This window comes from Linepithema humile, chromosome 1 (genome assembly GCF_040581485.1).
Source record: "Linepithema humile isolate Giens D197 chromosome 1, Lhum_UNIL_v1.0, whole genome shotgun sequence".
Classification (NCBI taxonomy): Eukaryota; Metazoa; Arthropoda; class Insecta; order Hymenoptera; family Formicidae; genus Linepithema; species Linepithema humile.
This window is the reverse complement of record NC_090128.1, coordinates 40,464,991-40,485,541: the sequence shown is the minus strand read 5'-3', so window position 1 is coordinate 40,485,541 and position 20,551 is coordinate 40,464,991. Positions and strand designations below refer to the sequence as shown.

The 20,551-nt window shown below is 37.3% G+C and overlaps 1 protein-coding gene and 1 long non-coding RNA gene across 15 annotated transcripts in view; one reads left to right on the top strand and one right to left on the bottom strand.

The window, feature by feature from the left end:
- Window positions 1-3,413, bottom strand: part of LOC105671040 (uncharacterized) — an 11,367-nt gene extending 7,954 nt beyond the window's left edge. For 2 of the 6 annotated variants that reach the window (XR_001100543.2, XR_001100544.2), the window contains exon 1: window positions 2,698-3,413. This is a non-coding gene — a long non-coding RNA (uncharacterized lncRNA). Of the gene's footprint in view, window positions 1-659; window positions 943-2,697 lie in introns of all 6 variants that reach the window. The other 4 variants (XR_001100545.2, XR_001100547.2, XR_001100546.2 and 1 more) reach the window with 4 other exon arrangements.
- The window catches only part of LOC105671039 (uncharacterized), a 21,944-nt gene extending 1,393 nt beyond the window's left edge, over window positions 1-20,551 (top strand). The window contains exons 2-9 of one of the 9 annotated variants that reach the window (XM_012364880.2): window positions 6,825-8,207; window positions 10,786-11,276; window positions 11,358-11,958; window positions 13,479-14,027; window positions 15,039-15,164; window positions 15,950-16,085; window positions 17,325-17,490; window positions 18,028-20,551. In XM_012364880.2, the coding sequence (XP_012220303.1) occupies window positions 8,187-8,207; window positions 10,786-11,276; window positions 11,358-11,958; window positions 13,479-14,027; window positions 15,039-15,164; window positions 15,950-16,085; window positions 17,325-17,490; window positions 18,028-18,121 (2,184 nt within the window). In that variant the 5' untranslated portion in view covers window positions 6,825-8,186 and the 3' untranslated portion in view covers window positions 18,122-20,551. Of the gene's footprint in view, window positions 1-4,489; window positions 4,896-6,824; window positions 8,208-10,767; window positions 11,277-11,357; window positions 11,959-13,478; window positions 14,037-15,038; window positions 15,165-15,949; window positions 16,097-17,324; window positions 17,491-18,027 lie in introns of those variants that run through there. The other 8 variants (XM_067358601.1, XM_067358612.1, XM_012364884.2 and 5 more) reach the window with 8 other exon arrangements.

The window sequence follows — 20,551 nt, the reverse complement described above, 5'->3', positions numbered from 1 at the left end:
GTATAAATTTTTTTTTGACTCAACATTAATTAAATCAATCAAAAATTACTGCAATTATATAATATTTCATTATTGAATAGTTTGGCAATACAAACTTACTTATTCTTTACATGCAACACATTCTTGTGGAAAATTTTATGCATGCCACACACGAAGTCATCAAAGTATACGTAATACCCAGTTCACACAAATGATCGAAAACATTTGCAGACTTTTGAGCACACCCATTTACAGCATATTAATAAATTAATGTTTAATTAATATACCTGCGTCTGGCTTACGAACGAGACATAACTTAAACGACGGTGTCCAGATTGTTCGAACGATGCTGTTGATAGTGCGAATATAAAATCGACGATTACTCCGACGGTCAGTGCTTGCGACGGAAGATTTCGATGAACATTCTTGAATAACATTCCGCAACATTCCGTTTTTTTTTATAAATTTTATTAAATTTTTTAAAATTTTATATAAATTATTCACATTTTTATTTTTCTCGGCCACATACACACTGCGTTTTTTATCCACCTGTTTTTTTTTTTTTTCAAACATTGCACAAACCTTTTCCAATTCACACTCGATTATTATACCTTCGGGATTTATCTACCAACACAATATTTGATTTTATTTTCACTAAAATCCGAATTTGGGAAACTTACGAGAGTCTTTCCGAATTTTCCATCGATTACGACACAATCGACGTCGAAAGCAACATCCACTGTAAAAACCGTTTTTACGTGTAAACCAAGTAACTTTTCTACTTTGCGCGAATTTTCTTTTTCGGTTTACGTTCGTTCACAATACAGTTTATTCCCGAATACGATGGATCGATCTGATTTCGGATTTTATCTGGAAATCGCAGGCTGCGCGATGTCGGTATCGCTGCTCCTCGCGGCGTCTGGCACGAAACTATCCGTCGTCAGGAAGAGAGAGAGATATCCCCTGAGCGCAGATAATATTTTATTAATCATTAAGCACATAGCCGCCGCACATATAAGATAATGGGAATAATATCAGGCAATGACGATAATACTGTTTGTCGTGCACGTTAATTATTGGTCCTCGCGCACCGCGACCGACTCTCGCGCCGCGCCGTCGGCGACGATGTATCCGCTCGATTATCGATCTGTCTGGCGTTGATTTGTTCGGAAGTGACAAGATTTATTTTTGTAAAGCGTTGCATAAATTTATCATAGATTAAACAAACGACGAATTCTTCAAAGAATTCAAAAATCTCGATTTGACATGATAGCAACGGAAAGAAATTTTTTAAAGGCAATGGAATACCTACGCATAGAAAAAATATGCTGGTAGCAAAAATTTTAACAACGATTCTTCGATTATTTAACATTGCACATTGTTTCAAATTGATACAACAACAATGAGAAATTAAAAGCCTGTCAAAAATTCGTACAAGATTAATTCAAGAATGATGTAAGTTTTTCAACCATGTAACTTTGATTTAATACGTTGAAATCTTGTAAGTTTTACTATTTATAATTGAAAACTATGTAATTTGTAAAGCGTTAATACGTTGGTATAAATTAATGGAGTTCGGATAAAAATAGAAATTCGCTGATGTCGCGATAAATGTGAAAAAAGCGTCGCGATACAGGCTTTAGTTCCGAATGTGATTCCATCGTAAATCATTTTTCCAAGGTCTCGCAGCGTTCCATTCGTGGCCGAGCGATCGAAATACAAATATTGGAATAAAAAGTTTCGATCCCGTCGCTACACTGCAGAAACGCAAACATCACCATGGCGGTACAAGGCGCGCGTCTCTTCTCTTCGAGAAAAATGACGAATTCGTAAAACATCGTCATTTATCGACAGTCAGTGTTTCGCGATTGAAAAATCTGAGCATTGGTATCTTGATTTCGTGCCGTCATCTAGTTCTCCAAGTTTATTTTTTTTTTTCGGATACTTGACGACGTACGAGCGCACTATATTTGCGATGAAAACAATGAGCGTGGAACTTATTTGCACGGCGCGGTCGTAGCGCGATGTTAATCCCGTCGACGTTAAAATCGAGGCAGTTCTGTCTCGTTGTAAATTTCAGTAATTGCGCCGTAAAACCTCCTTCATCTTTGCGCGAGACACGAGGCATCGCGCTGCGTGGTTAAACATCGCGTCTATTGAGCCATAAAGGAGTTCTTACGTTCGCCATTTTAGTGCACGTGCGTGCATCATGCTTGATTGTAAGACGATGACAAATTGTAATAAAATTTTATGGGCTAGTAATAAGTAATAAGAGTCGTGAAGTTTGGTCTTAGAGCTGTTGTCTTATTTCGTAGTTCTGAAAAGTCTTCATGATAGAGTCATCAGATTTGTTGTCAAACTACAATTCCTGCGTTGTAAGTTTGAGCTAAATTTATACAATCTTTCAGACGGTTTATCAAAAAGATTTATTTCCTAGACTTCTAATAGAATCTTCAGACTTCCAGTTTACTTACGAATAGTACATGATGATAAAAGTGGGAGAGAAGTGGGAGAGAAGTATGAGGGCCTTCGAATTTTCATTAACGTAAAATTATCTTCCTGCTTAAATTTTGATTAAAAAAAACGTCAGCTGAAACATGACTTATATATCAGTATTCCTCGAATTGCATGATGTCGCAACGTGCAAAAATAAGACATCATTTTCGCGTAGATGCTCTCAGCGATACGGACTCTCACATACGAATGCGAATCACTTACCTACACACATATACATTTTTTAATGTACGATGATAAGGGATTTCTACGTGGCTGATAAAGAAAATGGCCTCGACGTGCTCGCGCTTCGTTTAATGACGTAAATATCCTCTTTGCTCGATCGATTTTTGCTTCTCGTCGTCGTGTTTGCGCCAGAAAAATTCGTTGTGTATTAATCGCCTCAGAGCGCGAAGTGCAGGATATCCTTGACGCTATTATATTTCATTGATGTCACCATCTGCAAAGCCCTCGTACTTTTTCATGAGAATCAACACTCGTCCACGTTCTTTACATACTCCGTGAATTACCTCACTTCGATCGTAAATCTGTAAATTGTGCTTCCGTGATGTCTCGCACGTGCAGATTTCTTACGCGAATCCAGATGATTTATTTTCGGAATTATTCACTTCGTTTTATGCGCCACACTTTTGCAATTTTTCTCGAGCAGCCGTCTCTAAGACGAGTATCGAAATCGCATCGAGCCCCTCACTACTATCTTTCGGGTTGCACACGTAGTGTTCGATCTCGTGCGGCGCACTTACGGGTTAAAGTACATTTCGCGCCCCGTTCTCGGGTGAATCCCCGCGGAATTCGCCCGGGAAAATCCGGTGAATCGGCGCGACGTCGAAGTAGGAGCGGCCCTACGCGCTCCTGGCGGACCCGACGACTGAAATTATCATTTTAGCTGATATACTAGCTAATGTAAGGATGCAGTTTTATCTCTTATTATCATGGGAAACGAGATAAATCGCGATAGTGCCGTTTATTTTGACAACGTGGCGGTACCTCGTGCGCCTCCCCATCGGCGATGACGTCGCGCTTTGTGTATCGGTCCTGGTATCTCTGCTCAATGATTTTGCCGTCTCCGACTTAGATACCTTGCACCTTACTGATACACTTTGCCTATCTATCATATAATCGCATGTATAAAGTTTGTAATAAAACAAGGATGCTGTCGCAGATCAAGCGCCGATGCATGCGCGAAGCGCGTTGTACGCGCGAAGAAGTTTTACATAGAAGTCTCTTTATCTTCGTTGTGATGTTTCTTTATCTTTATTAATTTAATCGCTAATTGCAATATTTGTAAATTAATTATTTAATTTTCACTTGAGTAGCAATTTTGATTAATAAAAGTTTCAAGTTTTTACAGTTTAGTGTGAAAAACATACAATAATAACAAAAAATAGATAAAATTAAATATTATAAATAATATTATAAAATTTATATAATATTCGGATGTTAAAAATTATTCAAAAAAAAGATCGATGTGCGAACTATCATTTTGTAATTGAAAAAAATTCAACACTCTCAGTTATTTTATTTGAGTTTAATCTTTATCATAATACAAGGACTCAAATTTTATAATTTAATTTTTTATTTTGAGAAAGACAGATGGTTACCGCGAGCGCACGTCAAAAATTAATTCATGCGTCATTGCGACATTGAGAAATCTCTCGTGTAATTATACATCGCGCGTCGCACTTACCTCTTGTTTGTCGACAACGCACTGTTTACTTACTCCGCGACATAACACGATTGTAAAATTGAACGATCGCCAAACTTCGCCCATTAAAGCTCTGTGTGCAGGTGGTTTAATTGCATTTCGAAGTTAATCCGCGCCGATGCGTCTTCGACGCGATATCGAATTGTTGCTTCAACGAAAACGTCGAAACAGAGAAGGCGGATATCTTTACGATTCCGTCGAAAATGCACTTTTTACTTTTGCAATCGACGATTTTATGAGAATCAATAAGTCTTATTGGCGGCCGTCTATTGACTAATTCACCACGCAAACAGAGAACAAATTGTAAGAAGATTGGAAGAATTGAAAGATAAGAACATCGCGCGCGGACATATCAATAATCTTTTTTTCTTAATCATAAACATGTATAAGTATCATTTATTCTAACAATTTTATAAAGTCAAGAGAATATTATGATTCATTCTACGGAATTTTCGGTGTGTTGCAACTGCGTACAATCTCTTCTGCTCCTTTTGTCGCGGCTCATAACAGCGCGCTGTTATCAGCGGAATTTGCTGCTTCGAGAGGAAACCTGCGATGCATGTGTGTGCGTGTACGTGCGTGTGTTCTTGATTTCTATCGAGTGGGCGCGCTTACGTTGCGCTATCATTGCGATCGCAGGTAGAAAATATCCAACAGCGTCACGTACACCGTCCCGTACAGTTCTCCGCGTTAAAAGGTTCGTAGTTTGAAAAAAAAAATATTTTTCTCTGTTTCGTGCCGCCGATTTCGAAAAAATTTCTCTCACGGAGTTAATCGGAGTGGATCGATTGATTTATGACGGTAAACATATTTTTCTTTACCTAGCTCTCGGTTGTTCGTTGGGGTCTCATTGTCTCTCGCTTTAGTTTTAGAAGTTTTAAAGATTTTAGAAGTTTTAGAAGGAAACACTTATGCTAGGATCCTTTTGATAAGTGTATTGTTTAACTTCAGCGAAATCACTATCAGTGAAAATAAAAAAATAGTTTGTTTTCAAAGATAGGTAACTGTACAGTTATAACATTTTCTTATATTTCAAAAGCTATCTTTTTTTTTTGACCTTGCATTCTGATCTAGACCTGAAAGATTAAAAATAAGTGGGTTTAAGATATGAGTTAAGTGTCCTACTTTTTTCAGATCACTTGCTCACAAAAATTGTGACGGTTTCGCCTATCGATGACGTTTTGTTTGCAGAAATGAATCAGGACGCATGGTGACGCGGAGCAATAATCATTATCTTGATGACTTTGCTACGTGTATTCTGTACATAAAATTCGTAATTGAAGTTACCACCTTTTTTCCCTCCCCTATCTGTTCTATTTCGGGGTTGGATGATGATTGATTGCGCGGCATATCATAGCGCCATCAATTATCTATGATTTAATCAGCATTTAGTCCGCTTTGAGATATTTGCGCGTTTATCACGCGAATAAAAATAAATTTTAATATTATCATTATTAGCGTAATAACTGTAATATAATTATTTTATTTTATGAATATTAATATAATTTCGATCTATTTACATTTTATTAAAAATAATGTACTGTGGATAGTACACGAAAGATACAGCGGAATGGATTGAGAACTAGATTTACGCCGTTAAAAATCGCTAACTGTCTTTATTAACTCGATTGTCTCGATTGACTTATTGTGATCATTCTTTAACCCTCTTTTTGCTACGGCAATAGCTCCTCGAAAAGTGCATACGCTATACGAGAGCGTCGAACGCCACTAGCCTTCGTGCATACGAGCAGCAGAATTGTTGCAAGTTATCACCTATTGATAGAATTGCTTAATTTATTTTATTGAAAAAAGTAAATCACTTTCTCCATAAAAAATTAAAAAAAAAACTTGAAATTTTAGATGTCACCTAATCACCTTTAGTAAAGCGACCGCTCAACAATGAGTGTAATAAACTATTATAGTCACCCTATTATAGTCACCCAATAAAAAAATTAGAAATGTTTTTTCTAGATTCGTGTAAAGACAGTTATGCGAAAGATTAAAAGAATTAGAAAAAGAATTAGAAAAACATTCTTTTAACCTTTCGTATAATTGTTTTTACACGACTCTCTCGTATTAAAACTTTTACGCAGTATTTTGAAATACAGTTATACTGTTATCATGAAATAAGCTAGAGGTTTTTGCTCGACTATGGAAACGGCAAAACTTCTTTAATGGCCTGAAAAAGCGGACAATTTTTTTAGTGCATGTGTTTTTTAATGCTAATATGTCGAGCCTACAGAATTTTACCCCAAATTTATTCATTGTCAGTATAGATATATAATCCTTACAGGATTATGGATCCCCATTTACAGGATTTATAATATGTATTAATGGAATAGAATATATAATATTTAGAAAGAGCGAAAGTTTGTCGAAGTCGTAGAATCCTTGAGCCTTGAACTGACCGTTAAAGGATTTTTAATTTCATGAAATATTAGAATAACTGTTTAATTATTACGGCAATTGTATGAAAAAAAAACATTATTTAGAAATCATTGAAAGATTTTTTTAAATAACCATTTTTCTGGATAATTTTTATGTTTATCAGACGATCTTAACATAATGAATACCTCCTGTTTCAATTTTTTGTACTATTAAAGATCCTATTACAAATCCGCTATAGCGACTGGTCAATGTGCGCGGGTGAATCATCATCCCCCTACACTTAAGCTATCGCCGCTACAAAATGGCGTTGGCAAATGCAAGGCGTTAGCAACGATGGCCGACGATGACGACGAGGCCTCACGGACACGTCTCGTTCCCTCGCGCCACTCGTTATCTTCATCGCGGCTACATCGCACCGTCGCCATTATCAATAAGCAAACAAACGGACCCCTCCGTGACCTTTTTCCCCCCGGATCGTGTTGCGTATCATTTGCCCAATCCGAGTGGACAGAATTACGGACGCGCAGGTTTGTTGGATTTTACCGCGATCTGACGACATAATGCAAACAGTACTTGTTGAACGATGAGCGATTTCGTAACAAAATTTTTATATGAAGTAGTCAAAAAGTTATTTTGTACACATACTAGACTCATCTTGGAGATTCGTCATTCAATCGATATTCTACCGAGACATTATTTTCATGAAAATAAACTTTGATATTAATTATTAAGAGTATATTTCTTCGCTTTAAATGCATATACTTGCATTTCTTATATTAAATATAAAACATGTGTATAAAAAATAAATTGCGGACAGATTTAACATTTTTTTACGCCGATCAGCAAGTTATGTATGCAACAGTATGCCAGCGTATATTCCGTGAATTTAATTGGCAAATTGTATTGCAGAAGACATGTCTGTCTGCCGATTGAATCGCGTATTTGCCGATGAGTGAAGCTGCTCGGCAATGTGTATTGCAGCTTCTGCCGATCGGTAAAACGTGCTGAATTAAATGTCGTAGACGCACCTTCATGCCAGATTATTGCGTAAACCGTGTATTGCAGAAGGCAAGAAGCGCGGAAAAATATACGAAAATAACCGCAGGAGAATCTCGAGAGCTGATTGACCAATGAAATACGAGGGACCGCCCAATCGGTCTCTCCCGCTACTGTTCGTGTCCGTTTAAACTATCTTCTGCTACTTCTCCATGTACAGCTCCTTTCTCTCTCTTCCTCTTCGTCGCTCTTCCGTTCTCTTCGTGACGATGTCAACGACGACGAGGAGTATACATCATCTCGTCTGTGCGAGGTGTAGTAGAAACACAGTAGAGAAACGCCGTTCCACCACTTTCCTTCCACCCTTCCTCCCCGTTTCTTTGTGAGACAACGCGACGAGTCGATTCTACGGTTCTCTCGCCGTCGTCAGTTGGAAAGCGCTTCCCGTTGGCGAAGCGTCTCAGCTGAGCGTTTCTTTCGAGTGCTCCTCGTCGTCGATCGTACCGCGAGTACTTTCGAGTGCATACGCGTGATACATTCCAGATCAGTGCGTGAGGGGGTTGCAAAAGTGCATTGAACAGAGAAAACACGGCACGAGTTTCTAATGCGACACGCGGCGAACGAGGTATCGATGAATGTTTAATTTGCCCGGGTGCGAAATTTTTAAGGAAGTATAGATTTAAACTTTATGTGAGTTAACTTTATCATACTTGAGATTTGATTTCAAGGAATTTTATTTAATAAAATTGCGGTAGAGTAGTTCTTTTTTCACTCGGCAGACTCCATGCAGACGCGACGCGCACAATTTGTTGCGTATATCACTTCGCGGATTTATGCACAGATTCACATTCTATCAATATTATGTGCTTAGTTTTTATACAAAATATTTTTTTATATAGAATATATATTGCATTATAAATATGTTTCGGAATTAAAAATTAGAAGATTAAAAATGGAAATATATAAATTGTGTTTAATATTTTACTAAATACTGCTGTATTTAATAAAATTGACGAAAGATATTAATGGTTAAAAAAAAAAAACAATTGGATATCACATATGACAAAGCGGTATCATATGCGGCAATTAACGGTATTAAAAATTAAACAAAAATAAATTAACGACGGTAATAAAAATGGCAAACAATAATAATCTGCTTATCAACAATATGCAAAGTCTGTGTAATTTTATTTCACGTGGGACAAGTTTTATTTTCTTTTTGTCAATCGAGTTGACGTGAAATAGAAGGCTAAACTCTTGAGTTAATTAAATTGACTTTTCAGGCGAATAACTAAAACTTTGTCAGTGAACGTGAATGATACTACAGCAAATTTATTCACTGTAAAATTATTATAAAAATCAAAGATTTCAGCGATTTTATTTATCACAATTAGAGTTTAAAATAAAATAATCTTTTATTGATTAAGATAATCTAAAACATTTTGTTATCAATTTAATTCATTCACTTCAGGGATAAACCTTATGATTCTACGAAATAAATTTTTCTTTAAGAATTTTTGTGAAGATTTTAATTTCTTAAAATGAAAATAATATAACTCATATCATTGTTGTAAACATTTCAGTATTTCTTTCAATATTTGAAGTTTTATTTGACATTTAGGGAAAATTCTTATTAGTTTCTGTCACAATATTCATTATAATTGCTGGATAATAACTAGTTTCTAGTTATTTTCGATACTTTTCGTTCTCTTCATCGATCCATTGGATACTAGTCTATATTTTATAAATATGTTCAAGTAATGTGTGTATTTTTTAAAATTTTGCTCTAATTCTTTTGTATTAAAAAGCGCTATTATTATCACTATTAAAACACTTAGAATATAACGCAGTGTTCAATGAATACAACTTCTACAGATGCGATACAAGTTTACAAAAATATAACAAATAATTCTTCTTATTCGCATCACTAGAATTCATGACTCACCATTATTATCGCATTACTCCGATTTGGTGAACGCAACGCTGAGATACAGATTGCGAGATCATCGGCGACGAGATATAGCGGAAGTCGCGCGAGGTCTTTGCCAAAGAAAAAAGTCGCGTGCTCTCACGCCGGAAGTCGAAACTTGACATTGCCGAGCGGAAGTGTGACGCAGGACAAACAGTGCCTCTCGCATTTTTTTCCGAGACGGACGAGGTGTGTCCCCGGTCCTTTCCCTCCCCCTCCTATCCTCATCACTAAACTGGCTGTGTATGTTTCTCGCCCGTCGGCCGAAACGATTTTGTGTCGCGTGCCTCGAAGGATTCCCCTGAAAGAATGACTAATCGAATCCGCAGGACCGTTAGATTTTCATTTTATTAATTGACGCTTTTAAGAAACAACTTAATTTAATTCACTGCTTTTTTAGAGACTTACTACTCTTTTTATTATGCTTAAAGATAAATATTTAGGATCTTCACACACACATCTTTATACTATTGCAAAATTTTTATTGAACATCAAAATAAAATAATATACGTTGGGATTGTTAAATTTATCTGTCATCTCCGTTCGAATTGTTATTGATTATTATAATTGATTATTTATAATTACTTCTTGAAATTTTTCTGCCTTCTTAGAAAATTGAATTTGTTTCCGCGAGAGCGAGAAATACAACGTAATTCTATATATCAGTGAGCGCCTAATGAGTAACTATTTGTAATGTAGTTGCATCTCCAGAACGGAAGTCACCGATGAAAGCAAAAGTTTTCGCACGATCGCCAACCTAGACACTAATCTCGTCCGTTATCCGAATAAAAATCCGGCAGATGACTTTTGCTTGCGCCGTTCCGTTACGCGACGATAACGCGACGATAACGCTGTTCTGGTGTCTTCGTGCGCGAGTTTTCGCACGAGGTCGTGTCACTCTGTCGTTAACATTTATATTACGCTGTCGAAAATAATCAGGCTTCAATTATGATAGACTTACATTTATCTTTTGAATAAGCTTATCGGATATTACTAGATATACTAATAACGTAATACGTCTATTAACGATAAGATATTTTTTAATTATTATATTTCCGGTACTAAGTGCAAGTGAGATTAATTAAGAATAGAAGTTTGTTTGATACAGATTTAACGAAACAAGTGTAGGAAGTAACAACTAAAGATTTCTCGTTGGAAGAAAATATTTTCGCACTCGGAGTAAATAATGTGCGATCAGATAATTGAATTATCCCAGATGTGACATGTTATTTAGGACGCGATGAAAGAAACGCTGGTGAAGCAGGAGATCAAAATGGAATGGGACGGTCATCACACGAACAATAATTCACCGCAAGTTCCTGGAAGCGAGGAACAGACAACCAGCAGTCCTCAGAGCGTAATAACGACCAGAAGACACGTGAGGACCATCACCACCGCTGGTCACATAACCGAAAGTATCGCCGAGGTCGAGCCGGAATCGCCAGATTCCAATTCGGTCGCCGACAATCTTCATCACGGGCTTCATCAGCAGAGAAACGAGCAGCACGAGCAAGCTCAGCAGCGTAATTACCAAGAGGAGCAGCAACAAGCGCATCAGGCGCAGCAGCATTACGTGCAGATCTCTCATCCGGGCGCCGAGGATCAGTCACGCCCGGCGGATCAGCAGCGCGTCGTTTACGCCACCAGCAACGGGCAGGAGGTTCAGGTGGAAGTCTCGGAGACGTCGGCGACCACCATCACGTTGACGGTTAAGGAACCGCCCAGGTAAGGACGATCAAAGAATTTCCATAATTAAGAATTGAAAAAAGAAACAAAAATGGAAAAAAAAGCGCAAATTCTGTGAAGGTACGAGACGCCTGCGCAGGACAGAACGGAAATGGATCGGATGTACGCTTATTCCGACGGTCACGAGGTCCGGCGGGACAACCAAGTGATCACCGTGCAGATGCCGCCCGATCATCGGCGAGGCCCGCACGCGGGACACAGATTCAGCCCTCACGAGAATCACCAAACGCCCTCCGGGACGAACGTCGGCGCCAGGTACCAGGCGTCGCCGGTGCTGGCCGCCGCGGAGGATTACGACGCCACGACGATCGTCACGCAGCCGGGATCCACGGTGCATCTCGGGTCACCCGCGCCACCGTATTCGCCGCCGATCGACGGTATTCGCGCCGGCCAGCAGCTCGTGGCGACGAGTTACGCTGACGCGAGCGGCGGTGTCGTCAAGTACGATACCGAAGCCGCGGCGGCCGCGGAAAGCATCAAACCCAGCACGTACACCACCCTGGAGACGGTCGCTATTCCGCCCACGCAAACCATTCAGTACACGCAATACTTGCCGAGCAACGAGACTTACCAGCAGGCGCCGACATACAGCTACGCTAAACCGGGAGATCCTGTAATCCTGGCGTATCCACCGGCGCAGCTAGGATCGAGAGCCACTGAGGTGAGAAATTATATGTCGTTGATATTTGAATTATATATCCTGTTTCTGACTTTTGAAAGCTTTTGGACTTTTTGAGAACTTTTTATATTTTTTATTCAGAATATCTAAATATATATTGAATATATATTGTAAAAATACTTAGTAAATTTATATGAATAAAATATAATAATTGCATGATACAATAAATAATGAGAATATGTTTGAATCATCTTTTTGTTGCGAGGGCCATTGTTACGGTGAAAAATGTATGAAATCGTAATTTATTATTTTCCACTTATATCTTTTCAAGTTTCCATTATATTGTATACAAAGGTGCATTCTCCAAAGTCAAATGTGAAAACACTCCGTGTTTCTGGACTGAACTTGTCAGATGTTAAGCTTATCATTTGTTCATTATACTGTCCGGAAACGGTAATCTCATCATGCAATTTTTTCTTTTATATTTCCTCAAAATAAAAAAAACATGACGTCAATTGACATTGATAAATAATGAATTGATACAATGTAAGATTGGTTTTAAAGAATGCATTGTTGTAAATAAAATGTTAGGTATACACCTTAAGGGGGGAACTCCAATCGACGGGACTCAAAAATCGAAATTCCAATTTTCGCATGACTCTACAGTTTAGTATTTCGAAAATATGTTCCCAAAGCTTTAAGTCGGAACTCGAAGATTAAATGGAGCTACAGCCCGTTGGAATGTAGCGCGTCACGCTGTGATAGGTATCTTTATTGAAAGCTTACTGAAAACTAAATGCGTCTCTCTCAAAATCACTTTTTCCAAATTGACGTGCACCATAACTCAAAAAATATTTAACCGACCCATTTCTACTGATACACACATTTACATAAATATTTTCTTTAGGTGATAAACCTCCAAAATAATAAAATTGTTTAATTTAATTCGTTTAATTGTATAATGAAATGACGAAATTTTCGTGAAAATTGATACCTTTTTTTCAAACTGCCATCATTTTGTCAATTTTGCACTTTTTCCTTTGTTACCTGCGCAATTTCTTAAAAAAGACAAATCTTCTTTGTTTTTTTACTTCAGATAAGTAGAACAGCCGCTATGCTGCGCGTCGCACAGCAACTTTTGAAACAGAGAACCTCACAATTGTTTAAATAATTTCTTTAATAAATTTTTTTTTGGCTAACTAATGGTTTTTTCTTTTGTTCATAAGTATATAAAAATACTCTCAAAATTGAAATTAGTTCCAGTGCATAGTTCTCGAAGAAAATGGTTACAAAGTTACATATGAATTTGCGCTCGTCGATTGGAGTTCCCCCCTTAAGAAAATATAAGTAAAAATAGTAATTTATGATTATTTGATTACACAGTTCTACAAAAAAATAGCTTTTTTACGAACACAAGAATGCAAGATAGAGTTTTTTCGTTGAACTGTGTTATGAGAATCCTGAAAATTTAATGATCTTCGATTCTAGATTTTCGTACAGCTTCGTAAATTTGATTAATCTCGAGAGAAGCGTACGAAACCAATTTGATTTACGTCCAACAGGTGGAATCACCCAGTGGCGCGTACATAAAGGGCGATCCTACGCTAGCGTCGTCTTTAACCGCCACTCGAGCGGTGCCGCTACATTACGAGCCGCCTGGCTCTCCGGGCTCGCAAGTGACTCTGTACAGCACAGGGGCGTCGTATCAATACGTGAAAACGCCTTCGGGCGATCCTTACTGGCCGGCCGGTAGCACACCCTCGCCCCCGACCTTGGAATACGTTCAAGGATATCCGGGCATCACCGCGATCTCTGTCAGCGACGCTACGAATATGCAACTGTACTCCGGCGGCGCATATAGCGTTTCCGCAAGCGGGAATGGGCCACCCTCGTGGACAACCCTTTCGCTACCTGGCGGCGACGAGTTCGACAGTACTGTCCTTGCAACCGAACCGAAGGAATGTGCTAATTGTGCGGTCAACATGACGCCATTATGGAGACGAGACAATACCGGCCACTACCTTTGCAATGCCTGTGGAATTTACACCAAGTTGAACGGCGTCAGCAGACCGCCTATAAGATGCTCGAAGCCGAAGCAGTCGGTCACACCGGTAAACACTGTGCGAATCACGATTATTGCAATCAAACCGTATAATTTATTTATTTTTCAAAATAACATGTACACACAAGTTTCTTATTGCGCACATTTTCGTCATTTTCGACAGTATTATATTTCTACTATTACCTCTTTTTTTAAGACAATTCTAATAATGTAATTCGCAATTTGTATTTTGTTTAGCATTTGCAAGCTACTTGTAACGAGTTTCAATTTATTTTTATTATTTTTTTAATGATTTCTGACGCAATAGATTTATGCAAAATATTATTTGCAAATATTAGTAGAGCTAAAGAAGCCGCGGTCCTCAAATGTTTAATGGATAGATCCGAAATCCGTTTGACCATAGCCAAAATGAGGCCGCTGCTATTTACCCTGATAAATTTCTCGCCCATAAAGCGTACACGGCTTCGATATTAAGTAACGTTCTCGCGCCCTCGCTCTCACTTTTCCGTTTCCCTCTACCGCTACCAAAGACAGAGGAAAGAGGGACGTTATCTCTTGCCGAGCAAATAATCACTACGGGACTCGCTGGCGGCCGTTGTTTGCTCTAGTTTTCTTGTGCTCCGAGCACTCCCATTTTCGTAGTCTCGATTTCTCAAACACCTCATCGTCAGCGACGGCGCATTTTGTTTCGTCATCGTCCGTCGAGAGTAATCAATCATCTCACGAGCGACTTTAAGAAATATATGCCTTATTTATACCTAAATTTTTCGATGGAAAAACAAAAGCGTTTACGGAATTAAATTTTTTCTTTTTTTGGTAACTGAATATCTTATTTTTGATAACGGAGAGCGTTATCAGGAATTGTTTTAATCAGTTATTTGTAATTTTTATATATTGCATCTTTCGCATATTTTTTGAGAGTAATTTTCTGTCGGAATTAAAATATTGCCAGTACAAAGTGTCTTAAGTATTAATTAAAGTTTCTTAGAAATATTTTCATTTATCTTTAATTTCTAATAATTTAATATTTCATGTAAAAGTAGCGCTTTTTATACTGTAGACCAGCGTACGGAGGACGGGAGTGCAATGTGCAAATTGTAACACAAGCAACACGACCCTTTGGAGACGAAACAACAGTGGGGAGCCTGTCTGTAACGCGTGCGGCCTTTACTTCAAGCTGCATAATGTGAGTTTTGCACAGTTATATAATTCAATTAAATTTTCTTATTTGCATGGAAGTAAAAATTTTCTTTATATAACCGATTCTAATATTATTAAAAATATTTAAAAAAACAAATAACGATATAAGCTATTTCCGATTGCTGAAAAATGTAATATTCCTGTGATCTATCTCAACAATGTTCTAAGAACTACCACAATGTCTTCTATTCTCGCGATAAAACGCCAAGAGCAACGAAGTAAACCATTTTTAATTATCACTAATCTCGCTGCGACTGGTCAGCGTCGTTATCAGTCTTTTTTGCGATTGCCAGTCTCGATAACGACGATTTGATTGTTTTTACAATCTTGCAATGCCTGTGATGAGACGACCCCCGTCTCGACGCTGGAGCGCAGATTATCGCGCGAATCAGTGCAAACGATCGTGACAACACATTTAATTAAATGTGTGACTGTAGAGGATCGTTGGAAAGAAATATCCATGTTTTTTTTCCTTTTCATTCTTTCATTAACTTTCCAATACAAAACTTGAAAAATCGCGCGTAACACATCCGTGTCTTCGCGAATCATAGATTACTGAAAGTAAATATTTTTCAGTAATATTATTTACAAAAAATATATTATTAAAACCATTTTAAATATGAAATTATTTGCGGCGTACAACAACTGCCTGATTATATAAACCTTAATCCATTTGGACAAAAGGCGTATTTCTTTATATTTGATTTACCGTTTGATTACTTTTATGTTAAAACAGGTGTGCAGAACTGAAAATGTGTAACATAATTTTAGGTGAATAGGCCGTTGAGCATGAAGAAGGAAGGAATACAGACACGAAAGAGAAAACCAAAGAATCACTCGGGAATCGCTGCAAATCTACCTGGAACCAGTGGTATTCACAAGGCCGAGATTAAATCCAGTCTACTCGGTGAGTCTTCGGTGAGCAAGTCTATTATTATACAGTTTATTTCTACTAACATCTTGCATCAATTTTCATCTTGGCTCTTAACAAACATAGAAAATATATATTTGCCTATCCGAATTTGCTTTGCTAAAATTTTTTTAACCGTGCAATTATTCATCATTCAGAAATTATTCGCATCAAAATAAACATCATTTTCCTTATGATGCCTTCTCATCTTTGCAAATGTTAATCGGGCATTCAGCCTGATTCGATTAGGTGTACCTACAGGTGGGGATGATCGAAATCGAAGAACGCGTATTTGCATGCGACAAATTTACGCGATTATTTCAATGCACAGTTATTTAAACAATTATACGTATGCTTAATAGAGATATCGACGAATTGTCGCACTATTTATCATATTTGAAATTAATATTGTCAAGCTAAAAACTGCTCTTACCACATCGCTACCATCGAGACGTATCAATAGTAATGATCAATTAGTTTCTCCGTGTGTAAATACCAATCGCGTCTCCGCGGAACGGCGAGCCAATAATTTCCATCCGCGTCCATCGACAACCGCGATGGCCGACTAAACACACGATCGCACGTACATGTGACAGCGCGCGTAGGGGGGCTCGGGGAAAGGTTCGATCAGAGCACATAACAACCGATAACATGCTTCGGATTGGTCGCAACTCGGGATGTGCTCCGATAGCGCGATAGGTACTTCTCTCTCTTCGACAGGGGATTAAGTGTAAGCATAAAGAAACACGCAGGGAGAGCGTGGGATATTACCTTCGAAACGTCGATTTATTTCTGTCACCTGAGATTATAATAAAATAGAAAAAATCGACGTGAAAAAAAGAAAAATTATCAAAAGCGCGTTTGATTATAATAATTTTGATCAGAACTTAAGATAATGTACTTAAGATAATATAATTGAAGAGAATATATATTTCATCGAATAAATTTATCGCGATAAGAGCACAAGCTGATCGCTAAATCTTTAAGTTTAAACATCATATAATTAAAGAAAAACAAGCGAAAGATTAAAAATAATAAATTCATTAAGATCACGCAAGTTTGTGCGGTACAAACAATGTATTTTAGAATACTACGCATCTTTTGGAATACACATTTCACGTATATGTGTTACACGTCGAAAGCAGTGGAAAGTACTATGTACAATCATAATCAGCGCGTCGAGCGTGGCGAGCAGAGTAATCGTGACCGATGTCGTCTTTTCTGTTGACGTTACAGTGGACTCGTTGCAGTTGAACATGTACGCAAGCGGGGGTGGGGGTGGTGGAAGGGTTCAAGAGCATTGTCTTCCTGTAGGTACACCGACTGGGGCACAATTAGGGCATGCACACTCGCCTCTCGCATTACCTACCGCCGCCGTGTTGAATCGTCAAACCACCCTTACGTAAGTCATGAGTCATCTCATTTACAGCACAAGATTTGCGCATCCCGACGCGTCGATGGCAGACTGACGATTTATTAACGAACTGGCTATCAAAACGAAATAAAATCGAATAAATTTAGAATAAAAAATGAAATAGATGATTGGTTATTTGATTAATTTATTTTTTGAAATGTCTCGATATTAATATTATTTTATTATATATTATTAACTTTAACTTTGATAAAACGGAACTCACAATTCCAAGTTTTGAAGAATGAAGAGAATGAGGATGGTTTTGAGATATCTATTCATCATAGCGCAACAAAACTTTCTATTTAAAAATTTAAATATAAAAATAATATAAACGATTTAAAGCGTGATTGCTACATTCCGTCAAAATGTAATTTAATTAATTCCTTTTTATAATCAAGTTGAATAGCAGGAAATTAATCAGAGTTATTTGTTATTAAAATTATTATTTCAATATTAAAATTCATTATTATTTATTCCATAATAGGAAAATTACTTATAAACATTTATTTATAATTTTTATTTTAGCGTGCCACCAATAGAACCAATCACTAGTCAGTCTAGCAGTGACCTCGCTTCGGTTATAACATCAACCACAGCTGTCCATGCAAACAGACCGTAGGGATCCACATTCTGTTCGTATCGGTAAAACTTGTGGGAAATACTTACCGATTGTAGCTTTAAACGAGCGCTGTAAAGTTGGAACGAACGTGCATCGACTTCGTAAATGGTTACCGATATGGAAATGCTTTACTCAGCGATAGAAACACGATTCTGTCCATCACAAATAGCTAAAATATTTTGTATAAAGAAAAAAAAATAGCGCGTATACATTATAAATGTTCGTACTCAGTTATTTAGTGCTGAATAAAAACATCCTATCTACATTAATTTCATGCAAAAAAAAATGAGATTTAGCATTAAACGCATAATGTCAATGCAAATCGAAGGAGGATCGATGTCTAATTATTACGATTTTCGGAAACGATTATTGAAATGTATTCCGATTTATATTTATTGCTAAAAGTACAGTAGTTTCTAGATACAGATATACTGTTTGAAACCGGCCGACGATTTATAATAAGGATAACTTCGTTTATCTTTCGCAAATTTTCTCGGTTGCTCACCGTGAAGAGGGTGAGACAACAAAGAGAGATAAAGCATTATCAAAGAAAAAGGAGCGAGCACGAGATAAGGAGCTCAGGTATCTTATACCTGGAAACTACTGTAGAGTAGTTGTACCTAATAAATCTATCTCAGCTTTTTTGAGGATTAAGTAGCGTGGCGCATTTTAATCGATTTATTCCACTCTGCTATCTCTTCTGTTGCGCTTTACGTATGTTATTTTTAATTTTGCAAAATAACAGAAGCAGATGTTTCGTATGGCACACGCAACATTTTCCGTCTCTTCTTCCTACAACCGATATTGTAGACTACTGTGTCGCAGCATGTGACTGAATTGACACGCTACCTATCAGAAAAAATGGAAAATATAATTATTATATTAAGGAAAAATATAACAAAACTATGAATTTTATGAAATATTTGATAAATAGTGAAAAATTTACTTAAAGTCTCTTGTTTTGTAGATACAGATTACGGAAAACGGAGATTCTAGTCCTAATTATTTTATCCCAGTAGGTGAATTATTAGCAATGTTGGCTGTCTGGGATTATGCATCGATTGTTTTTATAAATAAATGTAGTTCTCAGCTTGAATTCTACATTTGCCATGTTTAGGACAGTGCAGAATATTTTACATCGTTAATCCAATATTTATCGTGCGACTTGTACTTAATACATGTGTATGTACTCTGGTTCGTTTGCGCAATCTTGTAAATATGCATTTACGCCGATCCAAAGATATATGTGTATCTAGATATGTATAGGTGTATATCTTAATTTTCTCCAAAGAGTAATATATATCGTATATAACTGGAAATCGTCCTCATTAAAAATATGACATTTTTCGAGATAATATTCAGATTACTTTGATCAACAATATTTATCAATATTGTATCAAACTTTGCAAATAGAATCAAACTTTGCAATTATGCAGATGTCTTGTCATTAAAGAAATCGTAATTATACATTATATAAATGGAATCATTTAATCTAAATAATAAATATAATTGTAGTAGTAAATTCTTAACTTCTTCAATAGCCATTAATTCTTATTTTCTCACTATTTTTTACAATTTGAACATTATCAACTATGCAGTAATCTAATACACTTAATAAACATCAACCTCTCATAAAGAAAATAATGAGAGAAAAAGGTAGTGATATAAACATGTGGGCATCGATGTGCCGACCAGCGCGCAGTTTATAATTCTGTTATATAAAACAGGAAGTGCGCTATTCTAGAGTTAATAAAGAAAATTAATTGTGCGTGAATTCGCGTTTTCCGGCGAGTTTACAGACTAATGTCCGCATTTCTCTTCTCCTCTGTTGACGGTGATGCGTAATGTATTAGGCAGAATAGTTTGCAGGATTGCAAGCTGCTCGTAATTATGCGACGCGATAAGATGGGAATAAGATGCTTGCGAGAGCTGTGAGTCTCGCCGTGCGACAGCAGCTCGTCATATCTCAACGCGAGAGGTTTCCGCGCAGATAACGTCTGTCTGTAAGTTACCCAGTGTAATTTAATAATTAGCGCGTGAATTTAGTAATTAGTGAGAATATTGTAAATTATTTTATTAGCGTTGCACATAGCGTTCCGCCACGCGGAAGCTCGAGCGGCGGATATTTAGCGTCGGAATGGAAGTGCACAAAGTACGATTTGATCGCGATTACCGGGCGTTTTGCTGTATGCTAATAACATGTACATCGCATAATAAGTGTGAGGAGAATAAAGTACAAAGCGCACAAATCCATCATGGTTTATCATGTTGTATCATCGTTTCGGCGCGTTCCTCCTCTGTCATGGAAGTGTCAAGATAATCGTTTCATTATTTCAGGTAACATGTTTTACTGTTCGCCAACCAGAATTTTGCGTTTTGCATCTAAATTGTAATTAAGCAGTTATGATAATAAATAGATATTATTACGAA